The sequence below is a fragment of the Nematolebias whitei genome, chromosome 3, assembly GCF_014905685.2.
Source record: "Nematolebias whitei isolate Nwh7 chromosome 3, NemWhi1, whole genome shotgun sequence".
Classification (NCBI taxonomy): Eukaryota; Metazoa; Chordata; class Actinopteri; order Cyprinodontiformes; family Rivulidae; genus Nematolebias; species Nematolebias whitei.
Genome location: NC_056500.1, coordinates 11,680,346 through 11,701,116, shown reverse-complemented (window position 1 = coordinate 11,701,116; position 20,771 = coordinate 11,680,346). Strand labels below are relative to the sequence as shown.

The following is a 20,771-nucleotide window of genomic DNA, read 5'->3' as shown; positions in this document are numbered from 1 at the left end:
CATCACATTTGTTGGAACATCACTATTTCTATGTTTATCAAGCCTAAACTGCTGCACATCCTTTCCAGCCTGATCCCTCTGTATCACCAGTCAATACAAGTCCTTTTCTCCCTCCTTAGTGTCCAACTTCCCATACAACTCATCATACATTTTTTGTTAACCCTTTGCAACCGCTCTACATGCCTTACCTTGCATTTCCTTTTATTCCTGTCTTCTTTCTTCAGTCCTCTCACTGTCCACTTTCTTTTTCACCAACGTCTTCCTCTGAAAAACTTCCTGTACTTCACTATTCCACCACCAGGTTTCCTTATCTTCTTTTCTCTGTCCAGATGACAAGTACCTATCAGTCTGTCCAATCACTGTTGCTGTGGTAACCCAGTTGTCTTTCCTTTCAGAGCCTTTAACCCTACGGTGGCCCTAAGGTGTAAATGAACATTTGAAGAAAAAAAACGGAATTAAATTTGAAAAAACAACAAAAACAACGAAATCACAACCTTTGAAAAAACGGAATTACATTAAGCCAAAGCAGAAATGGCCAGAATCACATTAGAAAAAAGGCTTCTTCAGTCTGAGGAGCTGTATTCAGCTCAGTCTTATAAATAGCACCTTCTCATAGTGGATCAACCAGTTTGTTGTTGACATTCAAAACTAGCTGTTCACATCCAAAAAAGTCCATGCTCAATAATCCAGGTATACAATCCAACAATTTTCAGTCAGGTCATCTGGACAGTTTATTTTATTTTTTTTTCTGAAACATTTCACCTTCCACCCGGAAGGCATTTCCTTGACTGATGAAGCCTTCTGGATGGAAGGTGAAACGTTTCAGGAAAAAAAAAGAAACTGTCCAGATGACCTGACTGAAAATTGTTAGCTGTTCACATGATCAAGGAGGACCATCAGCCTAACAATGGATCGTTAGCACACTGATGGCTGCTTGCTATTCACAGGGAGTTGAGTGATACTAGAAGTAACAGCGTTGTAAGAGGAGGACAGTTGAACACTGAGGCCTCCAGAGGACCTGACTTAACTTTTTAGATTTTTCTACATGGATTATTGAGCATGCATCAGGATGTACTGTATATTGTTCTGTTGTTCGGTTTCATGCTGTTAATAAAGTTAAAAAAATACATTTAAAAAACCTTCCTGTTTGGCTTAATATAATTCTGTTTTTTCAGATGTCATTCTGTTTTTTTCTAATGTAATCCCGTTTTTTCAACTGTTGTGATTTTGTTGTTTTTGTTGTGTTTTTTCAAACCCAATAATTCTCAGTCGGGTCATCTGGACAGTTTCTTTTTGATAGAAATGCAATTCAGTTTTTTTAAATGTTGTTCATTTACACCTTAGGGCCACCGTATTTAACAGCTCCGCTTTGAACTTCTCACAACAGTCTTTTTTTCTACAACTTCCACCATTTTGTCTTTTACACTACTTTTATCCTTTTATAGGTACTTTTTTTTTTTTTTTTTTTACCACAGCAGTTATTCTACACACATACACTGAATTAAATATCAGCCCTTATTCAAATTCCAGTGTAAACTATTTGATCCAAATTACTTCATCTAAATTATTATTATTATTATTTAATTTCCCTCTGGGATTAATAAAGTATTTTTGAATTGAATTGAACTGAATTGAAATTATTTCAGGAATTAAAAACTGAATAATTCCTGTTGAAATAATTATTTTAGCTTTGAAAAATTAAAATTAATAATTGACTGATTAATTTTTACTTTATCTTAGATTGTTGCACCGTCAAGTGTTACTTAAATCAACTTCTTCCGAAAATTACTCTCCAAATAAACTGAATTTAATTTAATTTTGAAATCAGCCTTAAATATAAAGGATATCCAGTGTGTGCTACTGACAGTGGTAAAATTAGTTTTACATTGGATATTTCACGTTCTTGCTCCGTGGATTCAGTGGTGTTCCTCGCAAGCAAACTGATTTCAGTCAGCTGATCTCAGTCTGTCCCTCCTCCAAGGAGTGATGGTTCGCTTAGGGACTGTCAACAAATTACCGGGCTAATAAGCTTGGTCTGAACACTGTTAAAATATTTTAGATATATAGAGTATTTTTCAAAGCAGCACCATGCATAATAAGTTTTCTCAGTATATTTCTGCAATAAATCATGAATTTTCTCACCATTTAAAACCCAAAAGAACAAAGTGACACTTGCGTTTCAAAAGCACTGTAACTTTATTTTAAAGCATCAAAGTTCATGCTCAATCATCCAGGTGCAAAATACAGTAATGGTCAGTCAGGTCATCTGCACAGTTTCTTTTTTGTGGAAAGATGTTTCGCCCTCTATCCGGAGGGCTTCATCAGTCACCAGCAAAACCAGCAAACTGGTTGATCCATTAAAGGAGTGTACTGCTTAGTGGGGAAAACAGTTTACTTGGGACTCCTCAGACTGATGAAGCCCTCAGGATAGAGTGAAACGTCTTTCCACAAAAGCGTAACTGTCCAGATGACCTGACTGACCATTATAGTATTTTGTAACTGGATGATTGAGAATTAACTTTGATGTTTGAAAAGAAAGTTACAGTACTTTTGAAACGCAAGTGCCACCTTGTTCTTTTGGATTTTAAATGGTGAGAAAATTCATGATGTATTACAATGCAGAAGTATACTGAGAAAACTTATGATACATGGTGCTGCTTTGACAAGTACTCTGGAAATACATCTAAAATATGATTGTGTTCAGACCAAGCTCATTAGCTTGGTAATTTGTTGACGGTCCCTAAAAGAACCATCGCTCCTGGGAGGAGGGACAGACAGTAGTGTTGTTTGATACCAGGATTTTCTGGCCCGATACGATACCGGGTAAAATTTGTGCGAGTATCGGTACAGATACTGATACTTTTTGCAAATATGCCTAATGTGTCAGGTAAACCTAAAAAAAGCAGTGTATTCAAATCAAAGTTGCATAAAGAATGCAAAGCAATTTATTTATTTTAAACTCAGGATGCAGTGGCCTCATTTAGTCTGAGCCAGGACATCACACAAAATATGTGAAAATGTTTTTTTCAAACAATAAAAATAAGAAAAATCATAAAAACTATTAAAATAAAGTATTAAATATCTATTAAATAATGAGATATGTTTAAGATAATATGTTATATTTTTATACACATTTTTGTAGTATATATTTTTCAGAGTTCACCAAGGCTGTTTTCACTCCATTGCTCTGTATAATTTGATGACACCTGATGTAATCCACTTTAAATGATCTATTCTTTATGAAACCTTACATGAATAAATCTAGACTTTTTTGCCCATGTGAGATTATTCAATTCAATTCAATTTATAGAGCGCCAAATCACAGCAAAGTTGTCTCAGGGCACTTTACAGGAACATCCACATACATAAAAAAGCCAATTAGTAAAGTTCTCTATCTAAGGATTATCTCAGTGATACACATATTATTACTCCAAACTGAACTCATGCAACTATTTGTTGAAGCATGAATTTATTTTGCTAATTATTTCATAACCATATGTATTAATATGAACACCAACTGCAACAGTTCTTAGCTCAGCTGAAAACTCCACATTTCATGTACCTGGATAGTTCTGCAGCCCTGAGGGACTCCTCCAGAGCAGCAGCACCTGACTCTCCTCCTCTGTCCACCTCATCAACGCTTCATATTCTGTGTTGTGATTTAACCGGAAGTGTTTTACAAGGTTTGTTGTGTTGCTACAGCTCTTTACAGATTTTCCACAAACCGCTTCTTGGCCGTTTCTGGAGCTGAAATAACTCCAAACATGACTCTGTTAAACTCCATCGCTGTGTCTATAGACTGAGAGACTGACGAGCAGCGTGCCGCTCCGCTCAAACGCATTACACATTTACACAGGTGGAAGAAAAAGTAGTTCCCTCCAACCACATATCATTTAGGCAAGATCTCAATAGTTTAGTTACTTTCCACCATCTTCCTGTTGATTATATGCATTACCAGAAATTACTGAAGTATCAAAAGTATCGATAGTTTGATTTAAACATCGATTCTAGAGCGACGCGTTCTGCTATCGATAGTATCAATATTTTAGCACCAATATGCACATCACTAACAGAGCAGCTGTCAGCTGGACGGAATCAGATTGCCTGCGTCGGCTCGAACGAGGAAGCCACCGCTGAATCCATGGAGCCTGGACGTGAAATATCCAACATAAAACTAATTTTACCACTGCAGCACACACTGGATGTCCTTATATTTAAAGCTGATTTCAAAAAAACTCCATGAACTTCAAATTACAGGTGACTGTTCCACTGTTGCGGTCGTCAGTGACGTAACACGACATACGGTACAGTATTGCGACGGAACGCAATAACGTTTGAGTGGGAATGCAAAAGGAAAAAAAATTCCCCATGTCCCCTCTGGGGCTCCGTAGAACACACATAATGTCCAATAATAACCAATTCCTTTATGAAAGGCATCTCTTGATATTTTTAAAATAACCATAAAACCTTCAATGTAATATAACAATATATTTTAAAGAGAAGTGACAAAATCTGCTAAAGATGAAAAGGTTTGATGTGAAATTACAAAAGTTGAGGTACAGCCAGGCAACAACAAAAAACTAAGATTTTCTAAATAATGTTTGGTCTTATTTTCAAGTCCTATTGTGTTGATTCTTTTTCTTACAATCTGATCTCACGGAGTTCTCTATCTCCATTTAGGGCTGAATTTCTATAAGTGATGGCAGAAACATCTCTGACAGAATGGGACAGTGGGCTGTTTGACTGCTTTGAAGATCCCAGCACCTGTAAGAGTCAAACTTAATATTTTTTATAGCAAATAAAAGTGGAAAAATCTCTAAAGATCATTTCATCACATCGTATTTATACACTCCTGTCTATTACAGGCTGCTATGGTTTTTGGTGCGGCCCTAGCTTGGCCTGCACTGTTTCAAGACGACTTGGAGAAAACACCTGTCTTCCATTATGTGATGTGCTTTCTGGGTGTTTAAGCACCGTCTATAGATGCCCTATATTTGTTCCTCCTGCAGTCTTGGCTACAAGAGTCGCTATGAGACACAAATACAGTCTCAAGGTATGACTGCATGACACATTGACCCTCTATAGTACGAAATGAAAACAAAGTAAACATATTTAATGTGCTCTTTTTCAGGGCTCCATCTGTGAGGACATTTTAATTTCCTGTTGCTGCGGGTGGTGCTCCTGGTGTCAGATGCATCGGGAGTTAAAATATCGTAAGCAAACCCCAGTCGTCATCAATATGCAGCCTCAAGCTGTTGTCAACATGCAGCCGGCTCTGGAGCCTGCTCTGGAGATGATGATCCCTGTGGACCCTCTTCTGGTTGATGTTGTGGACCAGAAAAGAACCATCCAGGATCCATACTGATTTTTCTGACTATACATTAAGTAAATTTGAAAGTGCCTTTTTTATATCTTGAAACTGATCAAACAGTTAAATTAGAACTTGATTTAGACTTCAAATGTATATTTACTGCATGGTGTAGGTTGTAGCAACAGCAATAAACATTTCATTAAATCATTAAACACAAATCATAAACTCTGGAGGTCTGGTGTTGAATTTGTGCATTTTAGTGAGGTAATTTAACTGCCCTGTTTGAAAAAGTATAATATGCATGTGCAACATTGTGATGGACCAAGCTGAAAAGCAAGAGGAGTCACAGGAAGTATTAGAAAAAGAGGGGTTTTATTTTAATATCAAACATAAATTTAATTTTACCAAAAAAGCTTTGGGACTGTGGTTTGTTTGATACGTCGCAGCAGATCAGAAGTAACAAACTGAACTTTTTCAGAATACACCACTGGTGTAATCGCTTTGGAATGAGTGGTATTCACACAGAATGAGGAAACTGATTAATAATAATAATTAAAAATTTAAAAAGTCCCCTATCCAAACTTGAATGTCAATTTCCGTGTAAAGTTTTCAATTCAAGGTTGACAGGTTTTGTAGCATTTTGCAGATTTTTGAATGTACATAAATTAGACCACCTCTGCACCGACCATCTCATTCCCTGACAGCTGCTGAGGTGAAAACAAGGTCCCCCACAAGAGCAAGAACAGTTTGCCAAGTAAGTATTTTACATGTCAGTATGCTTAGATACTTTTTTTTTTAAATATATAAAATAGGTAACCATAACATGATCAAATGTAAAGTTCTTGAAAAAAAAAAATAACATTTTAAAATTGTTTACAAGCTGTATAAATAGGCTGATAATAAAATTATGTAAATTAAATTGCAAAAAGGAGCTCCAAACTATTTAGTTTTTCTGCTTTTAAAAAAGGAATTTTATTTAGCTGCTTCCTGTTTTGGGGAGCATTGTTAGCATGTGTAGCATGTTGTGACATTTTCAAGTTTACTAGTTCTTCAAGGACAGTACTGATATTTTAATGTGCATTAAAAAGCACAATGTTTAAATACAGAAAAGCAATAATTGTTTTCTACCATTTGATCTTTCATATATTTGAAATGATGAAAGATATTTGTAAGTGAAAATTTGCAATAGTTGAGCATTCATTCTAAAAACGCCTGGAAACGCTTAACATGTTAATAATTGGATAAAAATGCATTGAAATCTGTTTTAAAGGAAATTAAAACAAAAATCTGAACAAATTGCGAAAAAAACATAAAATGTAAATAAAATTCACCTAAAACATGAATTGTTACTCTCTTGCTCTCGTCATAGTTTCGTAAAATATATGTAAAAAACAAAAAAAAAAATCGTAAAAGATAATTATCCTGAAAATGGTTCCATTTGTTCCACATGATCTGTTTGTAACTAACCAAAGAACAATATGTGACATTTTCTTGTTACAATTATATTTACAATTAATGCTTTAAATTTTACATTATTCATCTGTAGATTTAACTTGGATGTAATAAAAATCATGTAGTTTTGTTTTTAGCCCTTACACTTTGAGATTTGCAGAATTTTTGTGTTTAACCTGATAAACCTCTTATTCATGAACGGTTAAGGTGACCAAACAAAGAGGGACTTTTATTTCCTTAAAAACTCGCACAATTGCTTTCTTAGTTAACTCAACCTGCAGGGTATGGAATAAGATATGTGTTTGTCTAATTTCTTATTCTTTGCTCTCAAACCTGTGCATGTGGCAATTTAAAACTATATTTGTTAATAAAACCACAACGAATTAGACTTAAGTTAAACATTAACTGGGTTAAATTAGATTAGTTTCAATAAGCTGGATCTTTTTCAGCTCTAACTGAATTTACTGTTGTTTTTGTTAAAAGTCATTTTTATTTTCACTATTATGGGCAGCACGGTGGCGCAACTGGTAGAGCTGCTGCCTCCCAGTGAGCAGGTCCTTGGTTCAAACCTTTCTGGGTGGAGTTTGCATGTTCTCTCCGTGCATGCGTGCCTTTTCTCCGGGTACTCCGGTTTCCTCCCACGGACCAAAAACATGCACCAAAAACATGCACCAAAAACATGCATGTTAGGCTGATTGGTAACTCTAAATTGTCCCTAGGTGTGAGTGAGAGAGTGAATGGTTGTTTGTCTCGTTTGTCTCTATGTGTCCCTGTGATGGACTTGCGACCCATCCAGGGTGTACCCCGTCCCTCACATAGTGATGGCTGGACATGGGCACCGGCGACCCCCGTGACCCAAAATGAAAGAAGCGGGTAAAGATAATGGATGGATGGATATTATGATTATGTAAAGTTTCTGACAACTCGTGCAATCCAATGAATAGATGCTTATGTCACTGTAAAATGAATGTTTAAGTTCAAAGAAACAAGGTTTGCAAAACACGATAAGAGCATATATGGAAAAGAAAAGTAGTAGTTTGCAGCAGTTTCCGTTATATGACTTATTTTGTAAGTTTGTTTCCTGCTCCACTCTCTCAACTGTAAAGATAAAATGATAAAAATTCAGCATCGTGTTGAAACTCAGTTTTTCCTGGTACAATCTGATCTCACAAATAACATTTTAACTGTTCGCATTTAATAAGATGGGGAAGACAAAGAACTGGAGCAGTGGTCTCTGCAGCTGCTGTGCTGATATAAACACTTGTAAGAAACAAACGTATTATTATTATCATTTACTAAATGAAAGCATTACCATCACTTATGACAGTTGCATTATTTTTTATTTGACATTTATGTTTTTCAGGCTGCTATGGTTTCTGGTGCTGTCCTTGCCTTGCCTGCAATGTTGCAGGGAATTTTGGAGAGAATTCCTGTCTCCCAGTATGTGACGTGTTAAGTCCTGCAGTTTTTGCTGCCTGTGGGATACCTTTGTGCGTTCCCCCTGCAGCCTTGTCTCTTAGGTCTGCCATGAGGAACAAATATGACATTAAGGTATGATGTGTGAGACAGTAAATTTACCTAAATTTATAGGAAAAGTTAACCTGTGTTTTGATGTGCTTGTGTGCAGGGCTCTCTCTGTAACGACATTGTCGTTTCCTGCTTCTGTGTGTGCTGCTCCTGGTGTCAGATGCATCGACAGCTGAAGCATAAAGACAAGAAAGAAACGGAGGTTGTCCACAAGCAACCACAAACTGTCATCAACCTGCAGACTAGTACATCTACCTCGATGTCAGTGGGAAAGTGAAACCATAAGGCCTGTAAAGGCTTCAAAACCCACAAGGAAGCTTGATTTAATTCAATCATTGTGTTTTGCTCTGATGCACTTTTTATATGGTTTCCCTTTTATAATATAATATAATAGCATGATGGATTTTCTTCTGTTTAATTGTCATGAAAACTGTACATTTGCAATAAAACCTATGAATAAAATTATGTCTTGAATTTTTTGAGCTCCAAATGCAAATAGGATTCAAAAACATCAACATATTTTACTGGGATTGTGTAGATTAAAGCAAAAAAACTAAATAAATTGCAGCATCACTTTCTGATTTATAAAGTTTATTTTGTGACTCCCATATGTGTCACATGGAGAAATTCAAAATGAGCAAATTTCCAATTGTTCTTATAAAGCTTCAGGATAGATGAAACTTTGCAAATGAATAGAAATTACCCAGAGGGCTATACCCTATGGGTTGATGCCACATACAGATACTGGAGTGTTTGAAACTCTACAATATCAATAGGTCACTATCACCAAGAACTCAATGGGAATAATGTGGAAGACAGCTCAAGAGGCCAATTCAAAGCCAGTTGCACAAGTTGAAGTCAGCATCAAATGTGATGTCCTGTCTCCACTCCTGCCTGAACCCCATCTGCTAGATCATTGCAAAGAGTCACTATGGATACCAGCTTCAAAGTGGAACAATCATCAGTCACCACTCTACAAGGATGACATCAAGCTGTATGTCAACAATGAGAAAGACATTCACTGTTACACCTAGCCAGGATATACAGCAAAGACATTGGAATGTCAGTCAGGCTGGATAATTGTTGGCTAACGTTATCTAAAAGAGGCAAGGTGATCACAACTAAAGACTACCTGAAGGCAGCATTGCAGATGTCTAGGACAGAAACAAATACCTTGAAATCCCACAGGCAAATGGCAATCATGAGGCCACAAGAAAGTCAGCCACAACCAAGTAGAAAGGCAGGTCCTGAAGAGGCAGCTGAAAGAACAAAGTCCAAGCCATCAACACGTATGCAGTGCCAATACTCAGCTGGTATAATAATCTGGCCAAAGGAGGAGATAGAACCCAATGACATCGACTCAAAAGCGCCTCACAATGCATGGAGGGTTTCACCCCAAGTCCAGCACCCTGAGACTATACACCAAGCGAAAGGAGAGTGGCAGAGTTAGCGTCAAAGTCACTATGATGACTGGATGAAACAACTAAGATCCTAATGTACATCGGTAGGAATCCCCAATGATGAACTGATGAGTGAATGTCTCAGGCAGTAGAAAGCCAGTGTGGAAGAAGAGGAACAAGAGGGGCCACCATGGAAAGATAAGGCCCTGAATGTACTGTCAGCAGGTTGAGGAAGTGGCTGATATCAACAAATCCTACCAGTGTTTAGAGAGGGCAGGAATGAAGGACAGCACAGAGGCAATAATCATGGCAGCACAAAAACAGGCCCTCGGCACAAGAGCAATGGAGGCCAGGGTCTACCATACCAGCCAAGACCCAACTTGCAGGCTGTGCAAAGATGCCCGAGACAATCCAACACATAGTAGCAGGATGTAAGATCCGGGCAGGTAAAGCATACATTGAACACCATAACCAAGGGGCTGGAATAATATAAAGGAATGTCAAGTATGAACTGGAGGGCCCAGAATCAAAGTGGGACACTCCACTTTGACTGTTCAGAAGAGTGCAGTCCCAGAACAGATACAGAACCATCAAAGCTCCCAGGCTTCTGGTGGAGGACCAGGGTTTGAAGTTAAGTAGAACCACAGAAGTAGAAAAATAAGGCGTTTCGGTTTGTTCTCTGCTGCACAATTAATATTTATATTCTGCCATTAATCAATCAAGGTTAATATAAATTTATCATTCTTTCAGAAAAAGAGAGTGAAAAACTCTTCAATGTCAAATTGAAAAATGTTCTACAAAAACAAACTGTAAGATAAGTGATTGCATAAATATTTGCCCCATTTAAAGTGACTGTTAGAAATGATTCTTGAGTACTAGTCAGGGGATGAATACAAAAGCATCTCTAAGATCCTGAACATCTCGTTCTGTTAAATTCATCAAGAAATGAAAGGAATATGGGACCTGTGTAAATCTAACTTGAGCAGGCCATCCTCACACTGACTGTGCACAAGAAAAACTGACATGGGACCACTCTGAAGGACTTACAAGCTCCAGCAGGTGAAACGGAAGAGGCTGAGCATACAACACCTGTTCCCAGAGTTCTTCATCGGTCTAAGCTTAATGGAGGAGTGTCAAGAGAAAAAGAAACCGTTGAAGAAAATGCAAATTAAATCTCCACTAGACTCTAAACAATCTAGACAAACCAGTCAAAATTTGAGTTTCTTCCACAGTGGCTATTTCCTTTAAGCTGTACAAGAATGTTTAAGTTCATAAAACAAGTTTTGCAACAAGATTTTTTTAAATCGAATGCCATTCATAGGGAAGTAGCTGTACCCATTTATGTGATGTTACATTTAATGGGTTTGGTTTCCTGCTGCAAAGAAACTAAATTCTTAGCACATGCTTTTCTAAATGTTGTTTCCTTCCTTGTACAATTTAATCAGTTAAGCATTTATTGTTCTATTTCATATAGGCTTCGCCCTTTAAGGCTGTCGCTGATGGGTTTATCCCGTTATGCAGAGCATAAGCACTGAAAAAAATTAGTCCACGCCCACCTGCTGTGTGGGCCTCACCCGGTCCGTATAAATTACGTTAAGAGCGGGAAATCGGCTCCCATTTTTTCTTCAGCGAGCTAATATAGCACTGTCAGAAGAACAAAGAAGATAAATTGTGTAAATGACCAACCTTTGCGAAAGATGCTTGGCCCGGCAGTCGACCTCCGGTCGTCCGGTGAGTTCTCCTCCCCGAGGAGAAGATGACAGCAGTCTTATTCCAAGGTAAGCGTCGTGGAACATTTCCCAGTGACAGGTCACTACACGCTGGACAACGCCATCTTGTGTTTTTCCTCTTATCGCCGACCCTCGGGGCGAACCGGATGGTTCCTCCGGGGCAAGGCGTGCTCAGCTGCAGCCCCGCTGCTCTTTCCCTCCTGGGGAGCGTAGTGTAGGTGGAGGGGGGCTGAGTGAATGCTCACCCCATCCCACCTCGTTTCGCATCGGCGATCACACCGCTCCCGGCCGACGGCGCCCTCAGGGGTTGCCCGGCGGAACCCAGGAGGAGGCTGACATGAAGGGACCCCTTTTTTCTACGTCCCTCGCCTTTTCCCGCCAGTTCGGATGATCGGCGGAAAGGTTATATTTCACTGGGCTCCACCCTGGCTCACCGTCTTGATCCATACGGCCTCGCGTTCCAACAGGACGTTCCACGGGCGAGGCCGCAGACGGTTCTTTCCTGGTAGATTAGAGGAGTCGGTCCCCAGTCCGCTCCCATCACCAGAGTTGAGGGATTCACCGAGCGGGGCTATTCCTCGGTAACCCCCCCTGGAGCCAAGCCTCGCGGAAGCTTCCGGAGCGAAGCTGCCCAGGTCGGAGCAGCGTCCCGTCCCTCCGGAGGAACCAGACGGCGACCACGCTCTCCAATCGAGCCCACCGACGTGTTTTCAGGCAGCCGCAGTTAGCAACAACGTGCGCTGCTAGCATATAGCATGTCCAAGGGACTGAAGGCCGCAGACCTGCCTTGGAGACGAAGAACTCCCTCTGTAAGGCAGCTGACGCTATTCCTCGGTACCCCCCCCTGGAGCCAAGCCTCGCGGAAGCTTCCGGAACGAAGCTGCCCAGGTCGGAGCAGCGTCCCGTCCCTCCGGAGGAACACAGACGGCGACCACGCTCTCCAATCGAGCCCACCGACGTGTTTTTCAGGCAGCCGCAGCTAGCAACAACGTGCGCTGCTAGCATATAGCATGTCCAAGGGATTGAAGGCCGCAGACCTGCCTTGGAGACGAAGATCTCCCTCTGTAAAGCAGCTGACGCCAGCTCAACATGTGTGCCTCTCCCACGGTTTGCCTTGTCGGGGACTGCAGCGCGGAGGACGATGACCCAACGATCCACCTGGCTTCGTTACTCCCCTCGCTGCCGGAGAATCTGCACAAGACCTGATGAAGCCCATCGCGGACGCGCTGTTCAGAGCAGCTTCAAACCATGCTGGCGAAGTGAAACAGTCGGAGGAGGTGCCAAAAGCTGTTCGCCACCTCATCAAGCCGCGCGGCCCACCCCGTCCCCGCTGGAGGGACCGTCGCGAGCAAGTTTTCGACTTTTCCACGGCCGCGGCTCTCGCTGAGTTCCACCACCAGCCCCGCCCGTCAGAATCCAGCCCTCTTCACTCCGGCAGCCTGCAGCTCAGCGTTTCCCCAGAGTTCGCCTGCAAGACAGCGCTCTGGGCAAACAATCGCAGAGCTCATGAGAGAGAAAGCTCTCAAATGACGGTCTCCGGAGGGTGTGTGTAAAAGTGACACGAAAGTTGAAATAAATCATCATTAATGATCCAAGTGTCTGTTTTTTAGCCAGTCTGTAAGCCCGGATGAGCTCACAGCGGCCGCACACATAAGAGCGCACTCGTGGGATGAAACAGCCCCACACACGAGCCGGTGTCCTTAAATAAAGGTTTGTAACTCACCGTCGCTCTAAGACATGATGAGTCGATCACAGAACAGCCTCCACACATGAGCCGGTGTCCTTAATTAAAGGTTTTTTAACTCACCGTCGCTCTAGACATGACTAGTCGATCACAGGACAGCCTCCACACATGAGCCGGCGTCCTTAATTAAAGGTTTTTAAACTCACCGTCGCTCTAGACATGACGAGTCGATCACAGAACAGCCTCCACATGAGCCGGTGTCCTTAAATAAAGGTTTTTTAAACTCACCGTCGCTCTAGACATGACGGGTCGATCACGGCACAACGGTAAGCGAAAATAACTCATTACCAACTAGAACTGCATGATCCTCACTCAAGCGGTGTCAACTCGCACTCGTGGGATGGAACAGCCTCCACATGAGCCGGTGTCCTTAAATAGGGTTTTTAATTCACCGCCGCTCTTGACATGACGAGTCGAACACTAAGATGACAGCCTCCATCCAACGGTGTTGCGTTGATGCTGGCGCACACAGCTGCCGGCGCTAACCAGCTCACATCGGTATAAATATGGTCCGCAGGCTGGTCCGGGTGGGGGTCCTTCTCTCTCAGCTTTCGGCAGCTCACCGCAGCTTAAACGTGAAGCAGCCGAAGAACCCGGTAATGAGTCCCACCTCCCTCCAGCGCGCGCCCCTCCAGCGAGAGCGGCGCGCGTCCCTCCAGAGAACAACGTGTGCTCCCGCGGGGCTAAGCAGCCTTCACTCCAACAGCACGGTGTAAATGAAGTCACGCCCTCCGCCTTTCAACGTTCGCACAGCGACGTCAAACGCGCAGCTCACCGCGTCATCAGCTGTCACACGCTTCGCCTTCAGCTCAAGTCTCGCCCGGGGTCACACAGAAAACATTCCCGCGACGCATGACGGCGGTTGAGGGACGGACTGCTGACAGCCGTACAAAACATGACGCATCATTAACGCACGTTCATCCACGAACGTTACGTAGAGTGGCTAAAACATGCTCGCCGTTTTTCAGATGGATGGACAGGGTTTATGCAAATGGTACAAGTTACAGTTTGCAACCCGAACCCCTCCATTCAGAGGAGTTATATAAACGGTCCCGTCATCATCAGACTGATTCTCTTCCCTAAATGCAGAAATCCAAGTGTTTTCTGATAAAAGTAATCTACAGAGTTCCCCAAGGGAGAGAAAACACGAGGGTTTTACTCACGGATCGGAGGGGTGAGACCGTTCTTGGATCTGTTGTTTAACATCCAGAGAACGCATACCGATCATCCTAACACAGAGACGAGAGTTTTTGTTTTACCTGGATGATCTGCTGCTCCTGTCAATTCACACAGGAGGCGCTGATGCAGGATCAGGTGTTGACATCACACCTGTTAATCTGGGCTTCGCCATAAAGTGGAAGGAAGCTCGATTTTCCCGGCCCAGACATTTGTTTTCTGGAGTGGAATTAAATTCAACCACCATGAAAACTCGTTTATCACATGAGACGCCTCTAGAGGTGTTTTTGCACGTCTGCATGTGGATCCAGTAAAACAAACGACGGATGATCATTGTCTTTTCCTCTGTGGAAGCAGACCTCCGACTCTGGGGAAACACCTTGTTTTTCTATCAGAGGGAGTCCCCCTCAGCAGACCCACGTCATGGGTCAGTCTTCACGGACACGTTGCTGTCAGGCTGGGGGGGGGACATGCCTATCTCAAGCAGTAGGGGCGCTGTGGCCCCACTACACATCAGCCCACATCAATGTTTTGGAGTGTCGCACAGTACTGAATGTGATTCAACACCTTGCTCCTGTGCTACAGAATCAACACGTGTTGATTCACACAGACATCATGATGACTGCTGCGTACATAACCATCAGGGTGTGCGTTCAGCCCAGATGTTACACATTGTGCGAAAGCTACTGAGTTGGGTTCATCAAAACCTGCTTTTATTAGAGCGGTTTACATATCCGGTGTTCTGAACAGAGGGGCTGATGTGACGTCCAAGGGCGGTCCACGTTACGTGGACCGGATCCTCCATCCGGATCTGATGTTTTCAGACGCAGCAGAAGTTGGCAAAGCAGCTGTGGACCTGTTTGCGATGCGAGAAGAACGCTCAATGTCAACTACGGTTTTCCCTGAGCCCGCGAGACGATCCATCGCTGGGGGGGGACGCATTTGCTCACAGTCGGTGGCCCAAAACGCTTTTTACGCGTTTCTTTTCCCCCACCTCCTCTGTTTTTTACGGTCCATGAACCGAGTTCAAGAGGAGGGATTGACAGCTCTCCTGGTGGCTCCCGGCGTGTGAACGCACTATGGTTCCCAGGCCTGCAACGTCTGTTGTTGGGTCGCCGTGGAACTGTTATGGAGGAAGGATGCTCTCCTTCAGGCAGGAGGAGCGACCAAGAGTTACCCAGAAATAGGTCAACACCGGTGGGTCTGACCGCTGAGCGGTTCCACTTAGAGGATGGGTCTCCCTCAGGAGATAGTGTGCACAATTCAAGATTCACGTGCTGCATCTACCACAGTTCTGTACACATCAAGGGGACGGCTTTTCAGCGCTGGTGTACAGAGAAGGTTTAGAGACCACTTCATGCCTTTTAGGCGGCGTGTTGTTTTTCTACAACAGCTGATGGATAGGGAGTTGGCTTTCAGTACGCTTTAACGTACGATTGCAGCCATCTCTTCCTGCCACAAAGGGTTTGGAGACAGAACAGCTTTTATCACCCGCTGATGAAGCGGTTTCTAAAAGGTGTACAGAGATGTAGGCCTGTTTCACGCCCACTTGTTCCACAGTGGGTTTAACGCTGGTCCTGCGAGCCCTGATCAAAGCTTCAATTGAGCCTCTGGATCAGGTTTCATTTAAATTCTTGTCTCTTTTAACAGCCCTGTTGCTGGTTTTAACACCCGCTAAGAGGGTAAGTAATTATCTGCCCTCTCTGTTGCTTCGTCATGCCTTAGAATTAGGCTGACGGGCAGCTCAGCTGATTTAAGACCAACCCAGCTTTTATGCCTAAAACATCACGAGCTCTTTTAAATCAAGAGTGATATCGTTGGAGGGGTTTTTTCCCCCCCACAGATCAGAAGGGGAAGCATCTGTTCATTTTCTCTGCCCGGTGCAGGCGTTGACGTGTTACGTAACGCGCACAGCTGCAATGCGTTCAAATTCAACAATTGTTTGTGCATTATAGAGATGCTTCTGCAGGTCGCCGTTATCCATCCAGCGCTTGTCACACTGGCTGTGTGAGGCCTTTTCTGAAGCCTACAGAGCATCAGATTTAGGGCCTCCTGTCAACCTCTAAGCACATTCGACCAGGGGTATCGCATCTTCGAGTGCTCTGCATAATGGTATGTCAATGCAGGACATTTGCACTGCGGCTGCATGGTCAACACCCTGCTCATTTATTCGCTTTTACCTACGTGATGTAACGGCTCGTTCCATGACACATTCTGTCCTTAGTGCTCTAACAGAATGAATATTGTTGTTCTCATGGAACTCTGTTTAAGCTCACTTCTGTCTGCATGCATTACAGTGTGAGATGTTGTTATCAGTCACAGTCGTGTCTGTGTTTCTGGTTCTATTGTCACTAATCAGTTCATGATTATTGTTACCAATCAGTTCATTTGATTATTTATCAATTCATGGACATTAATCTGTTTATACTGTTCAGCCATGAACCAGTTGGTTCATGCCCCCCTCCCCCCCTCTTTTCAACTTCCTCTTCCCGTTGAAAGTTTTTCCGGGGTATTCATGCTTGTCAGAACGCATAGTTACACAACATGCGTCTGTGCATGGCACATAATTACGCGATGCGTAGTTTATGCACACGGGGAGCTGGGTGACAAGACGTTTTTTGGGCAAGCTTCCGCTTCTTACTGTGTTCGAATGGACCCAGTGAGGCGAGGACCACATCCGCTTCGCCCTTAACCCATCAGCGACAGCCTTAAAGGGCGAAGCCTATATGAAATAGAACGTTGGTTACGTACTGTAACCCCAGATTCTATGAATATAGGCGTAGCCCTTTAAGCGTCGGGCCTCACTGGCTCCTAAATGGCTGAAGAAAAAAGCTATTTTGGGAGCCGATTTCCCGCTCTTAACGTAATTTATACGGACCGGGTGGGGCCCACACAGCAGGTGGGCGTGGACTAATTTTTTTCAGTGCTTATGCTCTGCATAACGGGATAAACCCATCAGCGACAGCCTTAAAGGGCTACGCCTATATTCATAGAATCTGGGGTTACAGTACGTAACCAACGTTTGTGATTGAACTCTAAGATGTGATGGAAACAACTCGACATGGAGCAGTGAACTGCGACTGCTTTCATGAAGAAAACATTTAACAATAAATAAAGTTCCCAGATTCACATGAAGCGTTTGTGGGTTTCTTTACTTTTTTCATCTGCCTGGGTTTCAGGTGCTGAGTGTGTTTGCTTCATCTGCAGCATTGATAAAAAAATGTAAAAAAAAAACCTGAACTTTGACCTCACATTTAAATTTACCAGTCCAACAACTTAAAATAATTAGGCTTAATTTCACTTTATGTGCAGATTCTTACAATTTATATTTTATTACTGAATTATTCCAATGCCCTAAGAACTGTACAGTATAGGCATTTATTTTTATTTTATTTTACGTGTACTAATAAAAATAAAAATATGAGAACATTAAAATAAAATCTATATTTTTTAAATAAATTGAACAAGTTTTTATACTAATGATTTGCATAGTTTTGAACTTAATCTAAAAAAAAAAGAAAAAAAAAAAGAACTTTGTCTCATGTTATTTTAGACTTCTAAGAGATACTTTGTCTGAACCTGAACAATTTATTTTCCTGTAATTGATTAAAAAAAAGAAAACCTTTACAACTAAAATGACGACTCAGCATGTTAATCTTTATCCATGAACATCACTGTAAAATTTATTGAATTATTTCTTTTGTCGTCTTCAAACACCAGTCAGTCATTTTTTCATTATTCCTATTCAAAGTACAAATTTTGAAGGCCAAGATGTTTACAACACATGCACTTTATTTCCTGTTAAAAACTGCTTCTGGAATGACGAGCCTTTTACCAAAACCAGGAAGCTTGGCGTGCCTGCTTTGACAAAAAACCTGTTAAAGACAGAAAGGACAGGAAGTCAATATAAGGAAACTTAGTCGAAAACATTCCTAACTGATGATTTTAGCTCAGCACAGGGTACAAAAATGTAAATAATCAATGCTGAACGAACATCAATTGCTTAATGAACACGCTGCTTTAGGGTCAATAACAAGTGAAACCAGGCAACCTGCCAACAAGGTCCTCATCATGTTCAAACATCAGTGATGATCGTTTATTACTCATCTAACAAGGTTGAGTCAGGTCCTCTGAACGGATACTTCTTTGTTGAAATGTTTAATATTTTCTTCAAAAGACTTCTTCAGGCTGAGGAGCTGCAACAAACTCAGTCTTATAAATATTCCCTTCTCATAGTGGCTCAACCAGTTTGCTGGTGACAGATAAAACTAGCTGTTCACATGTAAAAGGAGAACCATCAGCCTAACGACTGATCGTTAGTGCCCTGATGGCCGCTTGCTATTCACAGAATTTTGCATGTGAACATCTAGTTTTGTGTGTAAGCTAGTTAATTTACTATCAAGACTTTTGGATAAAAGATGAAACTTTTCAACAAATAAAGACTTCATCCAGAGGACCTGACTCAACCTTCTTAGATTTATTTACCTGGATTATTGAGAATGCATGAGGAGACGTTTATTACTCAGTTTAAAAAAAATGGCAGCAGGGATTAATTACAACACTGGTTTCCTAAAATCACAGGAAGCAAGACTATTTTGAAAATGACAAACACAACATTACACTGCAACCAAACTTAAACATTATAAAAAAAGTAATGTGTAATAATACCAATACACATAAATAGCATATGGAGATTAAGAAGACAAAAAAAGCATTTCAAAACATAAATAAATAAATAAAATTGGCTGCGGTTTTTCTACATATTTTGATTTAAAAGTTTTGATTTATTGAATGTTTTGTTTTCCTCACCTTAACGTTAGAGCCTGATTATCTGTGTTCTCCTAATTACACTCAGTGTTAAAGAGTTTTATACAATTACTGGTTGTATTATCACTGATCCTAAAAATGATGAACAAAATGTTATCTCAAGTTCTTATAAAACGAGTAACAAATTATACCAAACTAAGTGAAAAGAAGTCAACCCCTAAAAGTCCAGCCGGTTAGGATAGTTTGAACATTATTAGACAAACACTCAACTATAAAATGAGTCAATATTTTGTTAAACTGTTTAAATGATAAAATATCAAACTCAAAGACAATTAAGAACAAGTACCTTTTGACATTGTTTACTCAGATACTAATAATGATGTCATTGGTGTGTCCTATATTATGCAGTAATACAATAAATAAAAGTCAAACTGGAATTGACTAAATCTAAAACAGAAATGTATATTTGAATACATTCCATGTAACAGAAAAGATACATACCTTTTGTGTTTAAGTGTTTTTGAAAGTGATGTTTCAGGATCAATTTGGTAAAGTGTTTCCTTCTCCTTGTCTTCAAAGTAGAGCTAAACAAAGACAAAACAAATGATGAGCTTGTTTTGGTCTGACTGCAACAAGTTCAAATAACGACCAGTTTTAAACCTAAAATGTTCTTTTCCTGCAAACACGACCCACAGTCTACATGCAGCTGTTATTTTTAAGTTTACCTTTCTCTTTAAAATACATTTTATCCGTCCAAAATCACGTTTTTTGGATCGTTAAAAGCAGCTAAGCTGAGAAGCTAAGCTACGAGCTAAGCTAACAGGCCGACCTCGGGGAAAAAAACTTCCGTCTTTTCAAAGCTCCAAAATTCATGGTTGAAACCCGTGCCTTCATGTAAAAAGTTTTCTCTGCAAAAAAGAAGCTGAGAACTTGTTTACTGATATTTTATTAAAAGTTTTGTGTTAAAAATGTAATGCTAAAGAGCTCAAACCACACCGAGCATACGCCATTTTGAGAACCGAAGAGAGACAGCACACATCACGTCAGATTTATTTATAGAACACATTTAAAACAGAAACTGTTACCAAAGTGCTTAACAAAAATATCACATCAAATAAAAAGTAACAAGATATATTTACAGCACATGGAATAAAAATATAAAACAGAAAACATAATTCAAGGGGCCTCCCTCCCATCAAGACACGCTGCTTGCTCCCTCACTATCCATCCTACAATCTTATACTGCTATCTGGTGGTCGAAAAAAGGTACTACACGCAAAACAAATTAAACATTTCTTCTTCAATTTGACAAGAATTACTGATTATTTTCAAATGTCAATCAATATTAACGTTTATCGCAATAATTTTTGAGAAAATTAATTGCCCAGTAAAATTTGTTATTGTGACAGGCCTACTGAGCAAACACCCATCCAAAAAAAACTAGACACAGATTAATCATATTTTGATGTCTGAGCCAAACGAGCTATATTGTGTATCAAAGAATACTGTTAGTTTTTCACACAAACTATTTTATTAGGTACTTCAAAAACCTAACCGCTGTCTGTAATAAATACGGTGCAGATGCGTGAAAGGACCAAGATGCCCTAATTTAGTAGCTGTGAAGAAAGGGGCGGAGCTGTCCACTGATCACTACCTGGTGGTGA

General features: G+C 41.0%; 3 protein-coding genes across 3 annotated transcripts in view; 2 read left to right on the top strand and 1 right to left on the bottom strand.

Annotated features, from left to right (window-relative positions):
• Nucleotides 1-4,699: 4,699 nt before the first annotated feature.
• LOC119430504 (cornifelin homolog) lies at nt 4,700-5,365 on the top strand. The gene is made up of 3 exons (XM_037697922.1): nt 4,700-4,766; nt 4,866-5,053; nt 5,132-5,365. The coding sequence occupies exons 1-3, from the start codon at nt 4,700-4,702 to the stop codon at nt 5,363-5,365; spliced, it is 489 nt and encodes a 162-aa protein (XP_037553850.1).
• A 2,600-nt stretch (nt 5,366-7,965) lies between these two features.
• Nucleotides 7,966-8,567, top strand: LOC119430488 (cornifelin homolog B-like). Its single transcript, XM_037697902.1, has 3 exons — nt 7,966-8,026; nt 8,127-8,314; nt 8,391-8,567. Exons 1-3 carry the CDS (start codon nt 7,966-7,968, stop codon nt 8,565-8,567), a joined length of 426 nt encoding a protein of 141 aa, XP_037553830.1.
• A 9,441-nt stretch (nt 8,568-18,008) lies between these two features.
• Nucleotides 18,009-20,771, bottom strand: part of ttc4 (tetratricopeptide repeat domain 4) — a 12,030-nt gene continuing 9,267 nt past the window's right edge. Inside the window, exons 9-10 of the mRNA XM_037674526.1 lie at nt 19,609-19,691; nt 18,009-18,215 (exon numbers count right to left, since the gene is read on the bottom strand). Coding sequence (XP_037530454.1) covers nt 18,116-18,215; nt 19,609-19,691 — 183 coding nt within the window. The 3' untranslated portion in view covers nt 18,009-18,115. The remainder of the gene's footprint in view (nt 18,216-19,608; nt 19,692-20,771) is intronic.